At 45.4% G+C, this 21752-nt stretch overlaps 2 protein-coding genes and 2 long non-coding RNA genes across 6 annotated transcripts in view; 3 read left to right on the top strand and 1 right to left on the bottom strand.

Moving 5' to 3' along the window:
• The first annotated feature begins 151 nt into the window (after positions 1 to 151).
• On the top strand, positions 152 to 14077 carry bola3 (bolA family member 3). 2 transcript variants are annotated; one of them, XM_078544646.1, is made up of 4 exons: positions 152 to 281; positions 1966 to 2092; positions 3946 to 4034; positions 11696 to 14077. In XM_078544646.1, the coding sequence occupies exons 1-4, from the start codon at positions 237 to 239 to the stop codon at positions 11756 to 11758; spliced, it is 324 nt and encodes a 107-aa protein (XP_078400772.1). In that variant the 5' UTR covers positions 152 to 236; the 3' UTR covers positions 11759 to 14077. The 2 variants fall into 2 exon arrangements, with proteins under 2 accessions (XP_078400772.1, XP_078400771.1); XM_078544645.1 differs by lacking the exon at positions 11696 to 14077 and adding an exon at positions 8072 to 8921.
• LOC144682223 (uncharacterized) lies at positions 13993 to 15945 on the bottom strand. Its single transcript, XR_013576972.1, has 2 exons — positions 14227 to 15945; positions 13993 to 14081 (listed from the first exon to the last, which is right to left on the bottom strand). It is a non-coding gene; the product is annotated as an uncharacterized LOC144682223 (long non-coding RNA).
• nudt7 (nudix (nucleoside diphosphate linked moiety X)-type motif 7) overlaps positions 15945 to 21752 on the top strand; it is a 40286-nt gene continuing 34478 nt past the window's right edge. Inside the window, exon 1 of the mRNA XM_078544642.1 lies at positions 15945 to 16288. Within this exon, the coding sequence (XP_078400768.1) occupies positions 16236 to 16288 (53 nt within the window). The 5' untranslated portion in view covers positions 15945 to 16235. The remainder of the gene's footprint in view (positions 16289 to 21752) is intronic.
• On the top strand, positions 16305 to 21489 carry LOC144682224 (uncharacterized). 2 transcript variants are annotated; one of them, XR_013576973.1, is made up of 2 exons: positions 16305 to 21322; positions 21364 to 21489. It is a non-coding gene; the product is annotated as an uncharacterized LOC144682224 (long non-coding RNA). The 2 variants fall into 2 exon arrangements; XR_013576974.1 differs by having other exon boundaries at positions 21359 to 21489.

Below are 21752 nucleotides of genomic sequence, written 5' to 3'. Positions count from 1 at the left end.
TTTCCCTCCCTCCTTTTGTTTGAAGGTTGTTAAAGGATCTAAACATTGGGGTGAACGGCTGTTACCTGGGGGGGAGGGAGGGGAGGGTGGTGGAGGGGATGCGGAGAGTTGATGAATCGGCGTAATTCCCGTTGTCCCCGCCTGGTGGCGACAGAGAGCAGGTTCCAGCTTCAGTGACGCAATGGCGGCGCCGAGCCCGGCACTGACGTCACAATGACCGCGCCGCAACCCCGCTAATGGATTCCGCCACCCGGCTCAGGGCGCTGGGCGGCAGCGCGGCGGTGAGTAACCCGGGGGGACCGGGGCGAGCTGGGGTCATGGAGGCACTGGGGGCGCGTGAGGACAGGGGCGGAGGCAGGTGAGGGGTTGGGGAGGTGAGGGGTCGGAGGTGAGGGGTCGGAGGTGAGGGGTGAGGGGTTGGGGGGGTTGGGGAGGTGGGGGGGAGGTGGGGGGTTGGGGGATGAGGGGTTGGGGTGGTGAGGAGTTGGGGGGGTGAGGGGTTGGGGAGGTGAGGGGTCGGGGAGGTGAGGGGTCGGGGGGGGGTGAGGGGTCGGGGGGGGGTGAGGGGTCGGGGGGGGTGAGGCGAGGAGGGGAAGGGCAGGCGGGTTAGGGGCTGGGGAGGGGATGGGGGTTTGGGAGGTGAGAGGGGAGGGGGGTTGGGGAGGTGGGGGGGGTGAGGGGGGTAGGGGAGGTGGGGGGGGTGAGGGGGGTAGGGGAGGTGAGGGGGGAAGGGGTAGGGAGGTGAGGGGGGAGGGGGTGGGGAGGTGAGGGTGGGAGGGGATAGGGAGGTGAGGGGGGAGGGTTTGGAGAGGGGAGGGGGAGGGAGGATTTGGGGAGGTGAGGGGGAGGGGCGTTGAGGTGGGAGGGGTTGGGGCAGTGAGGGGAGGGTTTGGGGAGGGGGAGGGGAGGGTTTGGGGAGGGGAGTGTTTGGGGAGGGGGAGTGGAGGGTTTGGGGAGTGGAGGGTTTGGGGAGTGGAGGGTTTGGGGAGTGGAGGGTTTGGGGAGTGGAGGGTTTGGGGAGTGGAGGGTTTGGGGAGGGGAGGGTTTGGGGAGGGGCGGTGATGGGGGGGGGCGGTGATGGGGGAGGGGCGGTGAGGGGGAGGGGCGGTGAGGGGGAGGGGTTGAGGCGGTGACGGGGGGAGGGGTTGGGGAGGTGAGTGGGGGAGGGGTTGGGGAGGTGAGTGGGGGAGGGCTTGGAGAGGGGAGTGGTTGAGGTGGTGGGGCAGAGGGAGCGGTGATTAATGGGTGGCGGGTAGTGGGGGAGGGTGGTGAAATGCCTGTTGTAGGGTGGTGGCTGGGTTGTGGAGGGGTAGGGAGCGTTTTTGCTGTGGGGAGGAGGGAGGAGTTGTGGGGGAGGAAGAGGGATGGAGAAGGGTGGAGGGTGCAAGGAGGGGGGATTGTGCGAGGAGAGTGGGGTAGGGGGTGAGGAGGAGGGGGGTGAGGAAGGGGGTAGTGGGTGAGGAGGGGGAGGGTGCAAGGAGTGGGTAGTGGGTGAGGAGAGGAAGGGGTGGTGGATGGGATGAAGAATGATGGGGAGAAGAGGGTTGGGGTGAGGAAGTGATGGTGGGTATGAGAGAGGAGATGCTAGAGTTTGTGGGGGTTGGATTAGGGGCGAGGTGGGGCAAGGGGGTGTGTGGGTGGGTGTGAGGGAGTGTTTTCTTGCTACAACTGACCCAGTAAAGCCTTTGGAAGTGGAGAGAATGAGACTGGGGGAACTGGGCAGCACCTGTAGCTGTCAGTCTGTATCTAATGATCTGTAGTTCTCTTGCTGTGCTGTTTACTGTACAATGAAAAATTGTCTCATCCTGTGTTTAAAGATGCTGAGGAATGATTGCTCGTGTGTAATTTACTTTTTTTCTCTTCATTGATCAAGTCTGAATCTTTTACTTAGACTGCAGCAATGTAATCACTCTAAGTTATGTCAGAACAGAGCTGACCGTTAACTGGCTGCTCTTTCACTCCTAGAGACTTGCGCTTTCCAGCACAATAAGAAGAGCCTTGTCAGCTCAGACCAATGGCGAAGTCCGTATTGCAGCCATTTTAAGAACAAATTTTCCACGTGCTTCAGCAGTTAAAGTTGTGGATATTTCAGGCAAGTATAGAAAACTAGTGTGTCACGCACTAACTTTCGGGAAGCGAACGGAAGATTTGAGAAGGGGCGTTGACGCTTTTATCCAAAGTGAGGTTAATAAATAAACGCAGCCCAGAGTTAAAGAGTGTAGGAGGGAAGGGGGACTTTGCCCACGGTGCTGACGGTTGACATGTTTCTGACCAGTATCAGAGCCATCTTGAAGGCGACCTCCTAAAGGGCTGGTGCCAATGCCTTTTAATACAAGCCTGGGATCAGTAGTCTTTGTGCAGTTAATGAGCTGATCTCTGCTGTTATATATAGTTGGGCTGTGATGCTAAATTGACCTGTGGAAGGGCGGAGAACCTTTTCAGGGAACTTGCTCCCAATCTAGTAAGCTCAAGCTGGAAATTACAAGTGTGAGAGTGTGGGGTGAGTGCCAAGGATTGTGTGTGTGTGTGCGCGTGCGCGTGTGTTTGTGTGTGCTCTTCCGGTCTGCATGCAGCCACCAGACACCTCGAGTGAGACACTGGCCTCGTGAGCCTTCTGTTCACTTAAAAGTCTAACGGAGCTCTAATCAAGCTCTTAGAGGAGACAGGCTGGCGTGAAGAATGTGGGTGTGAGGAGAAAGAACTCTCTCTAGCTGTGGGTGGCAGCATGGAGGAATTGCATTTGGGGAACAATCTCGAGGGGTGACACTGGATAAACGTGAGTGGCGAAAGCAGGGAATGATCAGGCCTGAATTGTGGCTTGCACTTGTTTACTAGTCTCTTACAGTAATTCACTGAGTAGTCTCTGCATTGAGAACCTGAAAAGGTTATTTAAAAAAAAGGAAATGACAATTGACAGCAGCATGTCTATGATGGAACTATTGCAAAGTGTGATCGATTTGAGATTGAGCTGTAGTTTTTAAAGTATGTTCCCAGCGTGACTCCTGCCTCAGTATCAACGTAACTGTAACACTTTGATCAATTTTTTCCTGTGAGCAAGGATTGACCACTGGCCTAGGAGCAGTGATATAACAGTTTTCTAATCGAACTGTAAACGTTCAGCATTAAAAGGTACCTGGACTGCACACACACCTGGGTGGTGCTCACAGTTTCAAGGACATTGATCCTGGGATGACTTTAGAAGCACATTAGCAGCATGCCCCTGTACGCCTGTCAAGATACCTTAGGTCGGAACTGCTCAGCTAATACTTTGTAGTTTGAGTCGGCAGGACAGTACATTGAGAAAGATTTGACAAATGCTTTCTCCAGTGAACCACCTTAAATCATTGCGTTCAGGTTGAGGTCCCAAGACAGCTATTGCAATTGGGCTGTCACTGGTGACGCCTGGCTCCCATTTTTGACTGCGTGGGCATGTTAAACTTTCAACCCATAGACAAAGCCAGGCAATCGTTGCACTGCAACAACTCACCAAGGCTTCTTTGGCAGCACCTTTACCACCTAGAAGAACAAGGGCAGTAGGTACACCACCTCTAAGTCACACACCATCCTGATTTGCAACTATGTTACAGGGTCTAAATCCTGAAACTCCCTCCCTAACAACGCTGTGGGTGTACCTTCACAATACTGGCTGCAGCAGTGCAAGAAGGCAGCCCTCCCCAACAGCAATTAGGGGATTTGCCAGTGACACCTACATCGCAAGAATGATCTTTTTTTAAAAGGTGTAGGCTTGAGTATACCGAAAGGATGCGAAGCACCCAAAGTCCCACTCTATTACTGATGTAACTGTATAAGGAAAGATTAGGGCAGGCTTAAACTTGTTTAGTTCTCTTCATTAAGACCACTGTGGTGATCCACAAATCACAGTGCTACCAGTTGTATGACATAGAGGTTGGAGGACCACTAAGTGCGATGCTTTCTCTCCCACAGGAGGATGCGGGGCCATGTATGAAGTCCATGTGGAATCAATCGAGTTTAAAGGAAAGCGAGTTGTCCAGCAACACCAGATGATTAATCAGGTATTGGCAGCTTTACGTTTCTCTGTGGGATGGTGTGGGTGCAAGAGGCAAATGAGTGTAAGGTCACAATGCAGCTTAGCGTTAATGCTTAAACCAGCATTTCCAGTTTAGACTAAATCTAGTGAAAGCTACACTCACCTCATAGGACGTACAGAACTTGCTGCTGATTTCCAAATGCACATAAACAATTTTTATAAACATTTATGTAGGTCTACTTTCTACTGAGAACAGTATTCAATGCAGCTTGAATTCTCACCTAGCTTTGTATCATCAGCAAACTTCGCTACATTGCCACTTCACGAATGTTCAGGCCCAATCAGAATCGGATTGCCACTCCGCTCCTACTTTCTTAACCAAAATATTTTTCGATCCTACCTTCCAACTCAGGCCAGGCAGATCCAGGCAGTGTAACACATCCCGAGGGCTGTAGCGTCAGATGTAAGGAGGCCAGGCCTCCTTTTTTATGGCACTAGCTGCCGCAAACCAGATAAGTTAACAGTTCAGCCAAGTTTAAAGGTATTTGACAGGCCAGAGGGTCGAGTCAGGCCTTGGGGTGTGGGGTTGGAGTGAGGTATCGGGAGTGGGAATTAGGTCAGTTCTCAGGGATGACGTGTTCAGGTCGGGGGGGTGGGGGGGCGGTGGTCAGGTTGGGCCTCCAGGGGGTTGAAAGTTGGGAGTCGGGTCTTGGGGAGGGGAGATTCCCATGAGGGGTGAAATCCCGTGAGGGTGGGGAATCCTGCTCGAGGGTTAGTGGGGTGGAGGCAGTCGGGTTGGGGAGAGTCATTAGGTGGTTGGTGGGGTGGGGTGGAGGAATGGGGGGGGTGCCACATGGGGGTTTGATGTGGGTCTATACAATTGTTACCCAGAAGTTAAATGGTTTTAATCCTTTTAATGTTTGCTGGGTAACTATTGATATAACACACGCGGAATCATCCGGAGTTTGCAATTTAAATCGCATTTTCGGATGGTTCCCAGTGCAGGGCAATTGCCCAGAGGTAATTTGCACTTCCCAGGTAATTGCCATGTGAACCTTATCTGTGGAGGGGGACCCCAGAGCATTTTTGGGGTACCGCCCCCCCCAAATATGACGCTCTGGAGGTTGGAAGTTACCCCGCCCCCCCAATTACTCTCTGTTTCTTCGTCTAAGTCATGAATATAGATTGCAAATATTGTCATAAAAAGCAGATTACAACCACAAAATACTTGTGGGCATATTGAACTTTTTAAGGAAGACCTGTGTTTTTTACAAGACGTACAGGCAAAGACTCTGAGCAAAAGATGTCTGATAATGTAAAGTGACCACTTTCTGGGTAATTCTTATATGCATTATAGTGACAGACCTGTCCTGAGAGAAAATGGAATGTCGCACCTGAAAAGGTGTCATGGCCTTCTTCGAGCAGAGACAATTAAAAGGGAGATAGGAAAGATGCAGAAGACTGAACTTTAATCTCCTGTGGTTGCGGAGCCAAAAGACTGACTTACGCGTCTCAGCGGCCACCCAAAAATCCATCTCCTATTGATTTATATCCCAATGTGTAAATGGTCTGGGAAGAAAAAGAAATGGACTCTGGGCACAGCATCCTGCCCACCCCCCTCCCCTCCTGGAAATATACAGGGAAAAATGGCTTAAAAGCTGGCTGCAGAGCAATGTTGGTGAGTGAAAGAAATAGGAAGAAAGACCTGGTGGGGGGGTGCTGGACTTAATTTTAGGGAATGAAGCTGGGCAAGTGGTAGAGTTATCAGTGGGGGAGCATTTTGCAGATAGTGATCATAACTCCGTTAGATTCAAAGTTGTTATGGAAAAGGACAAGGACGGGCCAGAAATCAGAGTTCTAAATTGGGGGAAGGCCGATTTTAATAAGATCAGATATGATTTGGCCAGAGTGGACTGGGAGCAGCTACTTTTAGGTAAATCTGCGTCAGAGCAGTGGGACTCATTCGAGAAGGAAATTGGGAGTGTACAGGGCCAACATATTCCAGTAAAGACAAAGGGTGGGACCAACAAATCCAAGGAACCCTGGATGTCGAGGGATATACAGGATTGGATAAAGAGAAAAAGGGAGGCTTATGGCAGAAACCGAGGGCTCAAAACAGCAGAAGCCCTAGAGGAGTATAGAATGTGTAGGGGAGGATCTTAAAAAGGAAATTAAGAGAGCAAAAAGGGGGCATGAAGAAATATTGGCAGGCAAAATAAAGGAAAATCCAAAGTTATTTTACAAGTACATTAAAAGTAAGAGGATAACTAGGGAAAGAGTAGGGCCCATTAAGGACAATAGTGGTAATTTGTGTGTGGAGCCGGAAGCCGTAGGTAGGGTTCTAATTGAATACTTTGTGTTGGTGTTTACAAGTGAGAGGGATGACATGGGTATGGAAATCAGGCAAAGAACTGAGATATAATTAAAGAAATCAATTTAGAAAGGGAAGAGTTTCTAAGTGGCCTGGCAGGCTTAAAAGTAGGTAAATCTCCAGGTTGGATGAAATGTATCCCAGGCTGTTGAGTGAGGCAAGGGAGGAGATAGCTGGCAATAATTTTCAATACCTCTCTGGCCACAGGAGAGGTGCCAAAGGACTGGAGGACAGCTAATGTGGTACCGTTATTCAAGAAGGGAGGAAGGGTTAAACCAGGGAACTACAGGCCAGTCAGTCTAACCTCAGTGGTGGGGAAACTATTGGAAGCAATTCTGAGGGACAGAATTAATCTACACTTGGAGAGGCAGGCATTAATCAAGGACAGTCAGCATGGTTTTGTTAAGGGGAGGTCATGTCTGACCAATTTGACTGAATTTTTCGAAGAGGTGACCAGGTGTGTAGATGAGGGCAATGCACTTGACATAGTCTACTTGGACTTCAGTAAGGCTTTTGATAAGATCCTGCATGGGAGACTGATAACGAAGGTAAGAGTCCATGGGATCCAAGGCAATTTGACAAATTGGATCCAGAATTGGCAGAGTGGCAGGAAGCAGAGGGTGATGGTCGAGGGGTGTTTTTGTGACTCAATGCATGTGTCCAGTGAAGTTCCAAAGGGATTGGTGTTGGGTCCCTTGCTGTTTGTGGTATATATAAACGATTTAGACTTGAATGTAGGAGGGTTGATCAGTAAGTTCACAGATGACACGAAAATTGGTAGAGTGGTAAATAGTGAGGAGGATAGCCTTAGATTACAGGAGGATATAGACGGGCTGGTCAGATAGGCTGATCAGTGGCAAATGGAATATAACCCGGATAAGTGTGAGGTGATGCACTTGGGCAGGACAAACAAGGCACGGGAATACATGATGAATGGAAGGACCCTGGGAAGTACCGAGGATCAGAAAGACCTTGGTGTGCAGTCCACCGGTCCCTTAAGGTAGCGGGACAGGTAGATAAGGTGGTTAAGAAGTTAGATGGGATACTTGCCTTTATTAGCCAAGGCATAGAATTTAAGAGCAGGAAGGTTATGCTGGAACTGTATAAAATGCTGGTTAGGCCGCAGCTTGAGTATTGCATACAGTTCTGGAATCCGCATTATAGGGAGGATGTGATTGCACTAGAGAGAGTGCAGAGGAGATTTACCAGGATGTTGCCTGGGCTGGAGAGTTTTAGTTATGAGGAGAGATTGGATAGACTGGGGTTATTTTCCCTGGAGCAGAGGAGATTGAGGGGGGACATGATTGAGGTGTATAAAATTATGAGGGGCGTAGATAGGAAGGAACTTTTCCCCTTGGTGGAGGGATCAATAGCCAGGGGGCATAGATTTAAGGTAAGGGGCCGGAGGTTTAGAGGGGATGTGAGGAAGAATTTTTTCACCTAGAGGGTGGTGGGAATCTGGAACTCACTGCCTGAAAGGGTGGTAGAGGCAGAAACCCTCATAACATTTAAGAAGTATTTGGATGTGCACTTGCGATGCCTTGGCATACAAGGCTATGGGCCTGGTGCTGGAAAATGGGTTTAGAATAGTTAGGTAGTTGTTTTGACTGGTGCAGACTCGACGGGCCGAAGGGCCTTTTTCTGTGCTGTAGACCTCTATGACTTTATGACCAACCAGTCACCCCTTGCAGTTTGCAGGCAAAGCCTCCATCTCTGTTGCTGGAGACAAGGGTCAGCAGAAGTCACAAAAAGGGAAGTGGAATAGCCTTTTCAGCTACCCTGCAGAACCAAGTGTCTCGAACTGACCGTGCAACTGCCGAAGTCAGCTCTGCCTGAATCACCCAACTTAACGGCTGAACATTCCTTTATCTATGCCTCACGGACAAGCAAAGGACTGATTTGTAATTTTTAAGAACTTTTATTTGGACTCAGCTCCTCATTTCTGATCTTTGCGTATGCGTACTGGTCTTATTATTTTTCTCGGGTTTTAGTAATTAATAACCTCACTCTTTCTTTGACTCAAGGAAGCCTGGCTAAATTGGTTCCTAAATAAAAAATAAATACGTTTTGGACTGGGGAAAATAAAAGGTACCCACGGGGAAGAGATTTTTAAACTAACCTTGTTGTGACCAACTGAGGGGGTTGAATAAAGAGGGGAGCCAGCTCATTGCTCCTCACCTGGGATCATAACTAATTGGGGTCCCCCCCTGGTCGCAACAAATTGGGATCTCGTCCAGGAATTTAACAAATTGACTTTGTCCGGGGATCGGTCGTGACAATATATAAGTAAATATAAACATGTACACACATTGTGCCTCTTTCAGCTAAACAAAATAAGTGACAGCCATTCGCTTGTTCATTCCTCAAGGCGCTACCTTGACCAATGAGTGTCAAGCTGACTGGTTTAAATTTCAAACAAAGCTTGGCAGTTAACTGTCAGTCAGTGCATTCTCCATGGCAACATCTCGACTGATTAGAGCTCCCTTACCAACCGATCAGCACTCATTTCTCGTATATAATAAATGATTATTCCCTTTGCATTTGGTATTTTCCTGTGAATTGCCCTGATGAGTGCAAGATCGAAAGTTTTGACAAAAAAGTCTCTTTTTTTTTATCAGCAATACTCACGTTCTGTCCCGGGCACTTGTTGCATTTTAGCCCCTTGAGTTTCTCCAGTATTTTTCTGCTGATATTAATCACCTTAATTTCCTCACTCTTAATAGCCCCAAGGTTACCCTCTTTCTCTGGTAAGTAAACTTATGTCTTCTGCTGTCGAGACAGACACAAAATATTTGTTCAAGGTCTTTGCCATTTCATCGTTTCCCCATGATAATTTCTCCTGTTTCCTCTTCTAAGGGACCAATGTTTACTTTAGTTGCTCTCTTCCTTTATATGTACTTGTAGAAGCTCTTGTAATCTGTTTTAAATCGTGGGCTGGTTCTCTCATATTCTATGTTCTACTTTTTGATCAACTCTGGTGCCCTTTGCTAGTTTCTAAAACACTCCCAGTCCTCAGACTTACTACTATTCTTTACAGCATTATAAACCTTTTAATCTAATACTATCCTTAACCTTTTTAGTAAGCCACAAATGGATCTTTCTCACTTGAGTCTTTCATTTTTCAATGTAGTGTAATTTTGCTGAACATTTTGAATTGTTTCTTTAAATGTTTCCCACTTGGGGGAGGTGGTGGCATAGTGTTATTGTCACTGGACTACTATTCCAGAGACCCAGGGTAATCCTCTGGGGACTCTGGTTCGAATACCACCACAACAGATTGTGAAATTTGAATCCAACAAAAATCTGGAGTTAAAAGTCTGATGATGACCACGAAACCATTGCTGGTTGTCATTAAAAATCCATCTGGTTCACTAATGTCCTTTAGGGAAGGAAACCTGCTGTCCCTTACCTGGTCTGGCCTACATGTGACTCCAGACCCACAGGAATGTGGTTCACTCTTAATTGCCCTCTGAACAAGGGCAATTAGGGATGGGCAATAAATACTGGCCTAGCCAGCGACGCCCACATCTCATGAACGAATCAAAAAACTGTTTATTGACCACCATATCTTTTAATCTATTTACCCCATCAACCATATCTACAGAATACTCAAACACAATCTGTAACCAGATGCATCTGTCCATGACAGTATTGGTAGGAGTGACCACCACACAGTCATTGTGGAGATGAAGTCCCGCCTTCATATCGAGGATACCCTCCATCGTGTTGTGTGGCACTACCACTGTGCTAAATGGGATAGATTTCGAACAGATCTAGCAGTTCAAGACTGGGCATCCATGAGGCGCTGTGGGCTATCAGCAGCAGAATTGCACTCAAACACAATCTGTAACCTCATGGCCCGGCATATACCCCACTCTACCATTACCATCAAGCCAGGGGATCAACCCTGGTTCAATGAAGAGTGCAGGAGGGCATGCCAGGAGCAGCACCAGGCATAACTTGAAATGAGGTGTCAACCTGGTGAAGCCACAACACAAGACTACTTGTGTACCAAACAGCATTAGCAGCAAGTGATAGACAGAGCTAAGCGATCGCACAAGGAACGGATCAGATCTAAGCTCTGCGGTCCTGCCACATCCAGTCATGAATGATGGTGGACAATTAAACAACTCCCTGGAGGAGGAGGCTCCACAAATATCCCCATCCTCAGTGATGGAGGAGCCCAGCACATCAGTGCAAAAGATGAGGCTGAAGCATTTGCTACAGTCTTCAGCCAGAAGTGCAGAGTGGATGATCCATCGCGGCCTCCTCCAGAGGTCCCCAGCATCATAGATGCCAGTCTTCAGCCAATTCAATTCACTCATGTGATATAAAGAATTGGCTGAAGGCACTGGATGTTGCATAGGCTATGGGCCCTGACAATATTCTGACAATAGTACTGAAGACTTGTGCTGCAGAGCTTGCTGTACCCCTGGTCAAGCTGTTCCAGTACAGCTACAACACTGGCATCTGCCCGGCTATGTGGAAAATTGCCCAGGTATGTCCTGTACACAAAAAGTAGGACAAATCCAACCCGGCTAATTACCGCCCCATCAGTCTACTCTCCATCATCAGTAAAGTAAAGGGAAGGGGTCATCAATAGTGCTATCAAGCGGCACTTGCTTAGCAATAACCTGCTCGCTGACGCTCAGTTTGGGTTCTGCCAGGGCCACTCAGCTCCTGACCTCATTACAGCCTTGGTACAAACATGGACAAAAGAGCTGAACTCCAGAGGTGAGGTGAGAGTGACTGCCCTTGACATCAAGACCACATTTGACAGAGTGTGGCATCAAGGAGCCCGAGCAAAACTGGAGTCAATGGGAATCAGGGGGAATACTCTCCACTGGTTGGAGTTATACCTAGCACAAAGGAAGGTGATTGTGGTTGTTGGAGGTCAGTCACCTCAGCTCCAGGACATCACCACAGGAGTTCCCCAGGGTAGTGCTCTTGGCCCAACCATATTCTGCCGCTTCATCAATGACCTTCCTTCTGTCATAAGGTCAGAAGTGGGGATGTTCACTGATGATTGCACGATGTTCAGCACCATTCGCAACTCCTCAGATACTGAAGCAGTTCATGTCCAAATGCAGCAAGACCTAGACAATATCCAGGCTTGGGCTGACAAGTGGCAAGTAACATTCGCGTCACGCAAGTGTCAGGCAATGGCCATCCCCAACAAGAGAGAATCCAACCACTGTCCCTTGATGTTCAATTGCATTACCATCACTGAATCTCCCAAAAATGCGATAGGGCATCTTGAGGCTGTGGAAGGTGCTTTATAAATGCAGGTTCTCTTTTTCTTTTTCTTATTACAGGCATTAAAAGATGAAATCCAAGCCATGCACGGGCTGAGGATATTTACTACTGTTCCAAAATAGTCAGAGGTACGTGATGGAGGAGAGGATTGTCGGTAGAATGAAGCAGACAACGGACTGACAAACGCTCAAGTTACGCAATAAACGCACAACAGGGACGAAGAGAACTTGTGGTGGGTCAGGGACGTCTTCCTGGCGGCTGAATATCCCAGGATTACCTCAAATCATCGCTCTTTTGTCCTTGAGCTTGAATGCTGTTCAGGAACCCCCTCAGGATTTTGATATTGAATAATTCCAGATCTATTAAAGTAGCCTTTAGAAAGAAAGTATTATAAGACAGAATGAAGTCTCGCGGCAAATGGTGAATGAGTCATGATCTTTGTGCTGCCTACAAAAGAATTCAAGTCAGGAGGGCTCAGAAGTGCCGGCAATACCCAGCAGGCGAATTAGTTTTTGAAAAGGGCAAATCCAGGACGGGGTTTCCCTTATAGAAGTGTAACAAAGTGGGTGTGGCATATCATGGAAAAGCAGCGTCATGAGGACTCGAAACGTCAACTGTACTCTTCTCCGCCGATGCTGCCAGACCTGCTGAGTTTTTCCAGGTATTTCTGTTTTTGTTTTGGATTTCCAGCATCCGCAGTTTTTTGTTTTTATTTTTGTTTTTATATTCTCGACTCCTTGCCTGGCTGCCAGTCCCAGTGCTGGCTTCAAAGCTTACCCTGGCTTGTCTCCTTCCAAAAGCTGTTCAGCCTGCTGGTAGTAATGGCTATTTTGTCAAAATTAAGATTGCTATCACTGTGGTTGACTTCTGTTTCGGCGAGTTGTATTGGTGTTATATCAGGTTGAGACACTGAGGCGCAGACACTGCCTGCTATTTCTTCACTAGGGCGGTGGGGCTGTTGGGGAAATGAATCTCATTCTGCTCTCGCCATCCTGCAAACAGCAGAGGCTCAGGAGCAGATCACCCGCCCTCCTGTCATGACGTTGCAGGATGGGGAAAGATTTTTCAGCCGGTGTCATGGCCTCCATTAGTGTAGCCACAGGGCTGACCCCAAGAGCAGACTGAGTCACTGTCTACTGGAGAGAAGAGGGTAAAATTAGAAACAGTGTTAGCTTCTGAATTGTTTTGGAATTTTTTAATTTTATAGATGGCTGCAGCAGTTTTTAATTAGTTTTAATATTAATGATTAATCTGTCAAGTGCCAATCTCTGTGTCAGCAAATGAGATGGAGCGTTCTGTTTCTTTAGGGCCAGGATTAAAATGTGTGCTAATACTAAAAATGATTCCCGATAGGATTACTTTACAGTCGATAGTGTTGAAACGTCCGCAAACATTTTGTTTTGAAAGCAGGTAGCAAATGCACCAGCCAAATCCCACAATCATCAGTGAGCTGAATGTCCAATTAATCTGTTTCTCTGTTGAAGAAATAAAGCCAGCCAGGCCACCTCACTTTGGAGAGTGTCACGGGCTGTTTAAGATCCACCTTAACGGGACGTGGATTTAACATCTTGTCCATGGGAATGGAGCCTCCCAGCACAGCAATGAGCCCTCAGTGCTGCACTCTGAAGTTTGTTTGTACGTGTATTTGAGCCCACAGTCTTCTTAAAGTTTTCTAACCTCTGGTTATAATTTAGAAAAAGGAAAAGTCAGGCATCCTTAAGTTCAATGCTGAACAAAACTTTTTAGCAAGGAACCGACCTTACTGTGAGTCTCGAGTTTAAACCTTTGATGCAGAACATCAGCCATTGTCATATCTTATTTGTGTGTGTGTGTTTTTTCCACTCATGTTCTGGTGTGATGGTGGAATTTCCAACCTTGGTTAGGCCAGGCAGTATGGACAGGTGTCTTTACTTAAGGCATATGTCTTCCTTAGGGAGTTTATTCAAAATTTTACTTCCTTTACTTTATGAAGGGAGTATTTAGTGCAGTTCCAGTACACAGCCTCCAGAGGCCACTGTTGTTAAACAGCTGAACAAGTTTTGCCTTTGCCTATCAGTGTGCTGGATCTGCATAATCTCCACACCATACAGCAAAGGTTAAAAATCAACAGTAACGGACATGCTTCGATTGAAGAACCATGGGCTGTCCACAACTTGCAGCAACAGAATATCTTAAACCATTTCTACTGCAAAGCTGTTTTTGTAATTGTAACCCATAATTGTAATTATGTGGGAGGAGACTGATGCTGCAGTGGGTTGCATACTCTTCATTACTGGGATTAAACCTAACACTGACTGATGGAATGAAAGTCCCTCGACTGGTTTTAACACTTCAAATCAGTTTGTGGTGAGCTCAATACAGTTCCTACAGGGTGGGAGTCAACAGCTTAAGGCAAATTGCCCATAAATTAGGACAAATGGACTAAATTAGCAACCTTTGGTGCGGCTGGTGTGGGAAATGGAAGCTTCACACCCTCTCTACGGTCAGTCTTGTATCAGGGTATCTATCGCATGACTACCAGTTCTAAAAAAACACAGCCCTGTCCTGAACATTAATGTAGCTTTCTGTTTCAGATACTCACTGACCTGACCTCTAGCATTCGCTGTTCTTAATTGTGTTCACCAGGGCACAGACTCTCCAAATCAAATTTGTACAGTGTTGGGGTTAATAACACAGACAAGTTCATAACCAGTGTGTCATGATATGTATTGGACTGAATGAAGAGTTTATTGACCTAGTGATGTATTTTTATCCTTCCCCATATGCTAATACCAACACATGGTTCTATATGTTTATGACTCCCATATTAAGTTGTTTTGACATTTATTTATGTTTTCCATCCATAACCTCCCCTGCCCTCACTGTATTTCCCAAAACATCCCTTAAAAGCCACCTGAACGGTGCCTTCGTCAGTTTCCTGAACTGGTTTTAACCTGCTGAATGTACCTTTTCTTTTTAAATGAAACTAACTTTCTCTCTAGCTGTTGACGTGGGCATCTTAAGATTCCATTGCAGAAATCAAACTGTCGGGTCTGGCTTCCAGGAAGCAAGGTTCTCTCTCAGCCGACAAGAGATCAACTGACCACTCGTCCTGTTTGATCCCTGTGGGATGTTGCTGTGTGTAAATCAGCTGCTGCTCAGAACCGCATAACTTCAATTCAAAATAGCTCATTGGCTGTGAAACACTTCAGACTGTTCTGGGGGCATGACATAACACTATATAAACGCAAGTAGATATGTGAATATATTGTCTTTCAAGGTCAGTGAATAATGAGATTTAAAAAATTGTGTATCATGGAAAACCAAATTAAAGAATGATTTACTTGATTCATTCCCTATTGCCACTGATTTCTTAGAGGATTTTTCTCAGCTGCTTTCCCTTGGCCTCTGAACTGCAGCTGATGCCCAGTTGTGTGGGTGTCCATTCGATAATAATTTATAAATATATGGTACCTTCAATGTAATAAAACTTCCCAAGGCTTCACAGGAGAGTTACAAAGTATAATTAGACATTGAGCCACATTACGAAATATTGGGGCGCTTGGTCAAAGAGGTAGGTTCTAAGGAGTGAGAGGCAGTGAGGTTTAAGGAGGGAATTCCAGAGTAAGGGCCTCCAGCCAGCTAAAGGCATAGCCACCAACGGTGGAGCAATTAAAATCGGGGATGCACAAGAGGTCAGAATTAGATGAGTGCCAGTATCCCTGGGATTGGAGGAGTTATTGAGATGGGGAAGGGTGAGTCGAGGTATTTTGTTAACAAGGGTGAGAGTTTCAAAATGATAGCGTTGTTTTACCAGGAATCAACATAGGTCAGCAAGCATGGGACGATGGATGAATGGGGACCTGCTGTGATTAAGGCAGCGGAGTTCGATGACCTCATGTTTAGGGAGGGTAGGGTATAGGAGACTAGCCAGGAATGCATTTAAGTCAAGTCCAAAGGTAACAAAGACATGAATGAGAATTTCAGCAGCAAATGAGGTGGGTTAGGGGCAAAGTCAGCTGATATGAAGGTGGGAAAAAAGCGATCTTGGTGGTGGTGCAAATATGTGGTCGGAAGTTCATCATGGGGGTCATGTGACACCAAGGTTGCAAGCAGTCTGGTTCAGCCCCAGGCAGTCGACAGGGAGTGGGATGGAATTGGTGGCTACGCAACAGGGGCAACATTTAATTTCAGGAATAGTAGTGGCCATTATTCAGGGTTGCTAACTGCGGCTGGACAGGGATATCAGGACCGTGCCTCCAACTACTCCATCCTTACACTTCTGCTATTGGACAGCCAACATGCCCATCGTCAGGGCATGCCACTTTCCCAGGCCAATCAGAAACAGAATAGACTTTTAATTAACCGTTTGGATAATGATAGACCTTGTATCAAACAGCTATTTTTTTTTCCACTTCCAATATTTTTATAACTAATAAGCGTTCAAAGAATTTGTCTTTTAGTGAAAAGCAGAATTGTCTTGAAATATTACTTCTCTCCTGTGTTGCTCCTAGCAATGCTCTGCAAATTGTTCTTTAATACCAGGAGACTCTAGGGCAGTCCTGGAGGGTTGGTAACACTGTCCTCCCTCGATGCATTCACAGGGTCATTTTCTGAGTGATGCCAGCATCAAGGGTGTCATTGAACAGCCGCCTGCACTCTGAGGAGGAAGGGTGAACAGCAGTAGTCAGTATTGTACCAATGACATCGGCAGGAAGAGGGATGAGGTGCTGCAGGAAGATCTCAGGGAGCTAGGAAAGAAATTAATAAGTCAAGACCTCAAAGGTAGTACTCTCATAATTACTCCTAGTATCATATGCTTGTGAATATAGAAATAGAAGGTTAATGCAGATGAATGCATAGCTGAAGAGATGGTGCAGGATGGAGGGCTTTAGATTCCTGGGGCATTGGGATCATTTCTGGGGATGGTAGGACTTGTTTATGCAGGACAGCTTGCACCTTGACAGGGTTGGGTGCAGTATTATTGCGGGGAGGTTTGTTAGCGGAATGCTGAAAATTAGCGCATGTGCAATACAGAGGTAACTAAGGCTAGAAAATATTAACAAAATTAGTTTTTCAGTACCTAATGGTCTATACTTTCAATACATGGAGTCTATTGAATGAGGCAGAGTAGCTGAGGGCACAGATAGACACTTGGAAGTATGATATTATAGCTATTACTGATGCATGACTTAAAGAGGACAGCAATGGCAGCTGAACATTTCTGGATACAAGTTTTCAGATGAGATAGAGAGTGGGATAAAAGAGGAGGGGTCTGCAATATTGGCTAAAGAAACAATCATAAGCTGTAAGGGGGAATGATATGCCGGAAGGATCGTCAATTGAGGCCATAAGGGTTGAACAGAAGAACTAAAAAATGCACAATCACATTGTTGGGAGTTTACTGTAGCACCCGCCCCCCCTCCTCCTCCCCCACCAAACGGTCAGAGGAGATAGAAGAGCAAATATGTAGGCAAATTGTTGATCCATGCAGAAACAAACGTCAATCAGAGTAGGAGATTTCAATTACTCTAATATTAAGTGAGATAGAATATAAAGCTATAGAGGGCACAGAATCTTTACGATGCATTCAGGAGAACCTCTTTAGCCCGTATGTAGCAAGCCCAACAAGAGAAAGAGTAGCTCTGAATTTAGTTTTAGGAATGAAGCTGGGCAAGTGGAAGGGGTATCAGTGAGAGAGTATTATGGTTGTTGTGATCATAATACAGTTAGATTTAGGGTAGTTATGGAAAAGAACAAAGAACTGATTAGGAGTTGTTAATTAGGGGAAATGCCTTTTATTTGAGAGATTTGGGAATTGCTGGCACTTGTTGCCCATCCCTAATTGCCCTTGAGAAGGTGGTGATGAGCTCCCTTCTCAAACTGCTACAATCTTTGTGGTATAAGTATATAATCAGTACTGTTAGATCTCAGGCGATGACCATTTTCACGTCTTTTTTTTTTGCCCTGTATTGGAATATGGGGCACATGTGTGGTTGAGCACAATCAAAGAGCAGAAATGTAAAGCCATTGAAAGTGTTCAGAAGAGGGCTTGCAGAATCATTCCTAATTGCCATAGTTATCAGGTGCCTTACACAATTGTGGTCTGGAGTCATTCCAGAACAAACATGATCAACTCTGCCATTCTTTTGCGAGATTGCTGCCAAACTCCAAACTGTAGACAGATCTCACAGCAGCTACCAACTATAGAACTCAAAGCAACTAATGGAATGAAGATGTAAAATGACAAGATTTAAGAATGGTCCAATGACATGTGTCAGGAAGATATAATAATTTACATAATGTTATTGGAATTTATTGTAGAGTCATAGTGGGGTCTGTGCATATGTGTGTGTGTGTGAGTGTGACTTAATTGAATTAAAGGCAGCTGGTCTGAAGGCTTTGATGTATCAGAAGATAAACTAGGTTTGAAATGTTAAGTAGGGAAACTTAGGTGTAAAGGGAATATTTGCAATTTAAAATAAACCAGACGAGCTTGAATTCAAAGGAGTGGTGAAATGTTTCACCTAGTGAGAAGAAGTTAAAAAACAGCGTGTTTATTTTCCAGAAGATTACTGGTAAAATTGGTACTATGACTTTTATTATTAGAGAGGTAAAGTCCAAAGTCATAGTGAAACAATGGGAAATTGCTTTCAAAGGGGAAAATATGGATAAAGGAGGGAAGGCTGTGTGCAAGGGAAGGAATTCTAAGATCTAACAAGTGTGAAAAGCCTCCAGCATCTATGCCTCAAGCTGCTGTCTGTAAAAAACTGAAGATAAGAAAACTCACTTTGAATTCGATTGTTTCAGGGTATTGTGTGTTATTTTGCCAGGATCTTTTAAAATCTATGTGTCTTACTGTTGCCTTAACCAAAGTGTAATCGGGGTTTAGATTAAGGAGGAGATTTAGAAGTTATCATAGTAGTAATTTGTAGATCAAGGTGTGTACTTAAAATCATTCCTTCTATTAATAAAGGTTTAATTTAGTTTTGTAAGAAATATATAAGACTCAGTGGTCTTATTACTACTGAATTCAAAGCCTGCATCTCAAAATGCTTACAAATTGCAGATAGTTGTGGCGGCTGCTTCAAGTTTCCCTCTGGGATTTGGGCAGCTTGGCATTTACCATCCATCTGCCATAACACATGCCTCATCCATTCAATGAACAAACTCAAATGACTATTAGACTTTGAATCCCAATTACATGAATACCCTGATCTAATGATCAGTATGTTATTTTATCATTGTTTTTGTATTTTACTTGGATAAATGATTGATTATAAAAACTCACCTCAATGTGGCCCTTGACTGTGACACATGTTGAATTTTAAATTAGCTATTGGCGAAGTTAAATGAGATGGGGTTGCAGGATTCCGGATCAACAACTGTGAAGGAATGGCAAATGGTTCTGTTTCAGGATGGTTTGTGATTTGGAATGGAACTTGCAGGTAGTGTTGTTCCCAAGACTGTCCTAGTTCTGCTAGGTGGTAGATGACATCCTGTTTTATGGTAGTGATGCTGCCAGTTTCAATCCGTTTATCGCAGGTTGGCTTGTGCTAGTGTTGCTCTTAATTCAGCGTTTGAAACTCTTCAGGTTGCAGATATTTCTCTTGGATCACCCAAGCCTGTGCACCTAATATCAGGTTGTGTAATAAAAAGCCTTTTAAGTCTTTTTCCCCTTTGGGTATCCCATACCACTATAATACAGATGTGTGGATTATTTAAGCATGTGCTCTACTTTCATTTAAATGATTATCCTGTGCCTTATGTCCTCATAATGAAACAGGGGCCATTTTATAAATTGTAAGTCTGTTTCTGGTAATGTGCTTTACGGTTTGTTTCAAGCAATGTTTTGCTGCTTGTTTGCTCATTAATATGGAAGCTGCCGTCAAAGGAGCCTTGGAGAGTTGTTGCAGTGCATCTTATATGCGGTATACACTGCAGCCACTGGGCATCAGTGGAAGTGAATGTTTAAGTTGATGAATGTGGTGCTGATCAAGCGAGCTGTTTTTGTCCTGAATGGTGTCAAGCTTCTTGAATGTTGTTGGAGCCGCACTCACCCAGGCAAGTGGAGTATTCCGTAGCGCTCAAGACTTGTGCCTTTCAGATGGTAGAAAGTGTTTGGGATGTCAGGAGGCGAGTTATTTGCCACAGAATTCTCAACGGCTGACCTGCTCTTGTAGCCACAGTACTTATGTAGCTGGTCCAGTTAAGTTTCTGGTCCATGGTAACCACCAGGATGTGGATGATTGAAGATTCAGCGATGGTGGTGCCAGTGGATATCAAGGGGAGGTGGTTGGATCCTCTTGTTGGAGATAGTCATTGCCTGGCACTTGTGGGGTGCAAATATTACTTATCCACCCAAGCCTGAATGTTGTCCAAGACTTGCTGCATTTTGGCACAGACTGCTTCAGTATCTGAGGAATTGCCAATTGGACTGAACATCCCCACTCCTGACCTTATGATGTAGGAAAGGTCATCGATGAAGCAGCTGAAGATGGTTGGTCCTAGGACACTACCCTGAGGAACTCCTGCAGTGTTTTCCTGGGGCAGAGATGATTGGCCTTCAACAACTACAACCTCCTTCCTTTGTGCTAGGTATGACTCCAGCCAGTGGAGAGCTTTCCCCCAGATTCGCATTGCCTTCAATTTCATTAGGGCTTCTTGATGTCACACTCGGTCAAATGCTGCCTTGATGTCAAGAGCAGTCACTTTCACCTCATCTCCTGTGTTCAGCTCTTTTGTCCATTTTTGGACCAAGACTGTAAAGAGGTTAGGAGCTGAGTGACCCTGGTTGAACCCAAACTGAAAATCAGTGAACAACTGTAAAGAGTAGCGGCGCAGAGGGATCTTATGTAGGCTCACACCTGACAATCGCTATTATTTGTAATTTTACATCTTCACTTTTGATTTATAAGTGAACCTTTACTGAATCTTACTTTGAAGATATTGATTTAAACCTAAGTGTGATTGTGTTTGATGAAGTCAAATAATTAATCAATAATAATCAGTAGTGATATTATCAACTGTTTCCCCAAGACCCTGTTTTTCACACTGGCCATTTACAACTGGTATTTGGTCTACACCTTTGTTTTCCCATTTCAAGCTAAACTACTAAAATAAAAGTCATCTTTTATTTATCGGATGTCCTTTTTCTTACTGCATTCTATGTCCCTTGAACTACAAGCCAGGACAATGAATAGCCTTACACATGGGCTGGTCAGCTAGGGTGTGGAATCAGGAGATGGAGTCCAATTGATGGACATACAACCTGACTGATGGCAGATGGGAGACACCATCAAAAGATGCCGTAAACAGCTTGATTATTGCAAAGTCTGCAAAGCCTTGCAGTGCCTGTGAGGAGAGTTTAATATGGACTCATGTTTCCTGGACTCTTGTTTTTGAGAAAGCCTCGAAAGGCTGGAAGGGAGCCAGAAATTTGGCTTAAAGGGACACTGCTTCCAGGACACTCTGCTGCAGTTGGAGAGGAAAAGTCAGCCACTCGGGCCTACAGGAGGAAGGGCCGGGAACGGAGTGACTGACTGAAGTGCCCACCCGTGTAAGGTTGTTGAGAGACTCGGTGATGTATGAACCAAGGGGAATTTGACCATTTTGGGGAGTATCAGGAACAGACCAATTTGGGGTTAACATTTGTAATGTGGTATGTATCTGTAATATAGTATGTATCTGTAATATAGTATGTATCTGTAATGTTGTATGTATCTGTAATATAGTATGTTCAGTTCAGTTCTTTGTAGACAGCAGCTTGAGGCTTAGATGCTGGAGGTTTTTCACATTTGTTTAGTATGTAAGTAGTCTTTCTTTTAAATATATAAAGTGCTTTCTCCTTTTAATAAAGTTATCCTTTCCTTTTTGTCTCTTACGTTTTATATTATCACTTATAGTCGTTATACCACAATTATAATTATCATTATTCAATATTCAATAAAATTGTTGTTTTAACATATTAATTGGCATTATCACCAATTCCTGTTGCATCCAAAGTACCGCTCCGAACCTAAGTGCGACTCCATTAGGGACTCTCACCCCCTTACACTTAGAGTGCATGTCCACAGGTTCCTGAAGGTGGCAGGACTGGTAAATAAGGTGGTTAAAGAAGGTAAATGGGATACTTCC

The sequence above is a fragment of the Cetorhinus maximus genome, chromosome 6 (genome assembly GCF_964194155.1).
Source record: "Cetorhinus maximus chromosome 6, sCetMax3.hap1.1, whole genome shotgun sequence".
In the NCBI taxonomy this organism is placed as follows: Eukaryota; Metazoa; Chordata; class Chondrichthyes; order Lamniformes; family Cetorhinidae; genus Cetorhinus; species Cetorhinus maximus.
This window is presented reverse-complemented; position numbering and strand designations above follow the sequence as displayed.

Bases quoted from the DNA above. Each gene is read 5' to 3' on its own strand.
- bola3 (XM_078544645.1), top strand. From the start codon at position 237: ATGGATTCCGCCACCCGGCTCAGGGCGCTGGGCGGCAGCGCGGCG. The intron at 282-1,965 runs GTGAGTAACCCG...TTTCACTCCTAG, and splicing joins CGCTGGGCGGCAGCGCGGCG to AGACTTGCGCTTTCCAGCAC. The intron at 2,093-3,945 runs GCAAGTATAGAA...TCTCTCCCACAG, and splicing joins TAAAGTTGTGGATATTTCAG to GAGGATGCGGGGCCATGTAT.